This window comes from Bison bison, unplaced genomic scaffold (assembly GCF_000754665.1).
Source record: "Bison bison bison isolate TAMUID 2011002044 unplaced genomic scaffold, Bison_UMD1.0 scf7180017864375, whole genome shotgun sequence".
NCBI classification, from domain to species: domain Eukaryota; kingdom Metazoa; phylum Chordata; class Mammalia; order Artiodactyla; family Bovidae; genus Bison; species Bison bison.
This window is the reverse complement of record NW_011494947.1, coordinates 6,307,910-6,308,520: the sequence shown is the minus strand read 5'-3', so window position 1 is coordinate 6,308,520 and position 611 is coordinate 6,307,910. Positions and strand designations below refer to the sequence as shown.

At 39.4% G+C, this 611-nt stretch overlaps 1 protein-coding gene across 1 annotated transcript in view; it reads left to right on the top strand.

Moving 5' to 3' along the window:
• The window catches only part of NKAP (NFKB activating protein), a gene marked incomplete at its 5' end in the record, with an annotated part of 18,578 nt that overhangs the window by 8,179 nt on the left and 9,788 nt on the right, over positions 1–611 (top strand). The window contains 2 exon segments of the mRNA XM_010856973.1: positions 382–491; positions 590–611. Coding sequence (XP_010855275.1) covers positions 382–491; positions 590–611 — 132 coding nt within the window.

The following is a 611-nucleotide window of genomic DNA, read 5'->3' as shown; positions in this document are numbered from 1 at the left end:
TCCCTTGAAAGTGAAAGTGTTTGTTGCTCAGTCTTATCTGACTCTTTGCGACCACATGGACTGTAGCTCACCAGGCTCCTCTGTCCATGGAATTCTCCAGGCAAGTCTACTGGATTGGGTTGCCATTCCCTTCTCCAGGGGATCGTCCCAACCCAGGAATCGAACCTGGGTCTCCTGCATTGCAGGCAGATTCTTTACTGTCTGAGCCAGCTTATGGTGAAATAAATAAGTTAAATTTTTTAATACAAATTCTTCTCTAACACATTTGAATAAGCTGAGCATCCAAATCATTTCAATCAGTCTTTCGCTGCCTTGAAAAAGTAAGATGCCCTTTAACCTGGGAATATTAAATCAATTTATATCAAATTATAATCAATGCAGGAAGAAATATAAGAAAAAGAAGTCTAAGAAGAGCAGAAAAGATTCCAGTGACTCAAGTTCTAAAGAGTCCCAAGAAGAGTTTCTGGAGAATCCCTGGAAGGATCGATCAAGTAGGTTCTTCTGATAGAGTTTGACTTCAGAACAGATAAAACACTGAATTAACTGATTAGTCAAAATGTGAATATGTTTCTGAATATCTTTCCTGCAGAGCCTGAAGAGCCCTCAGATTT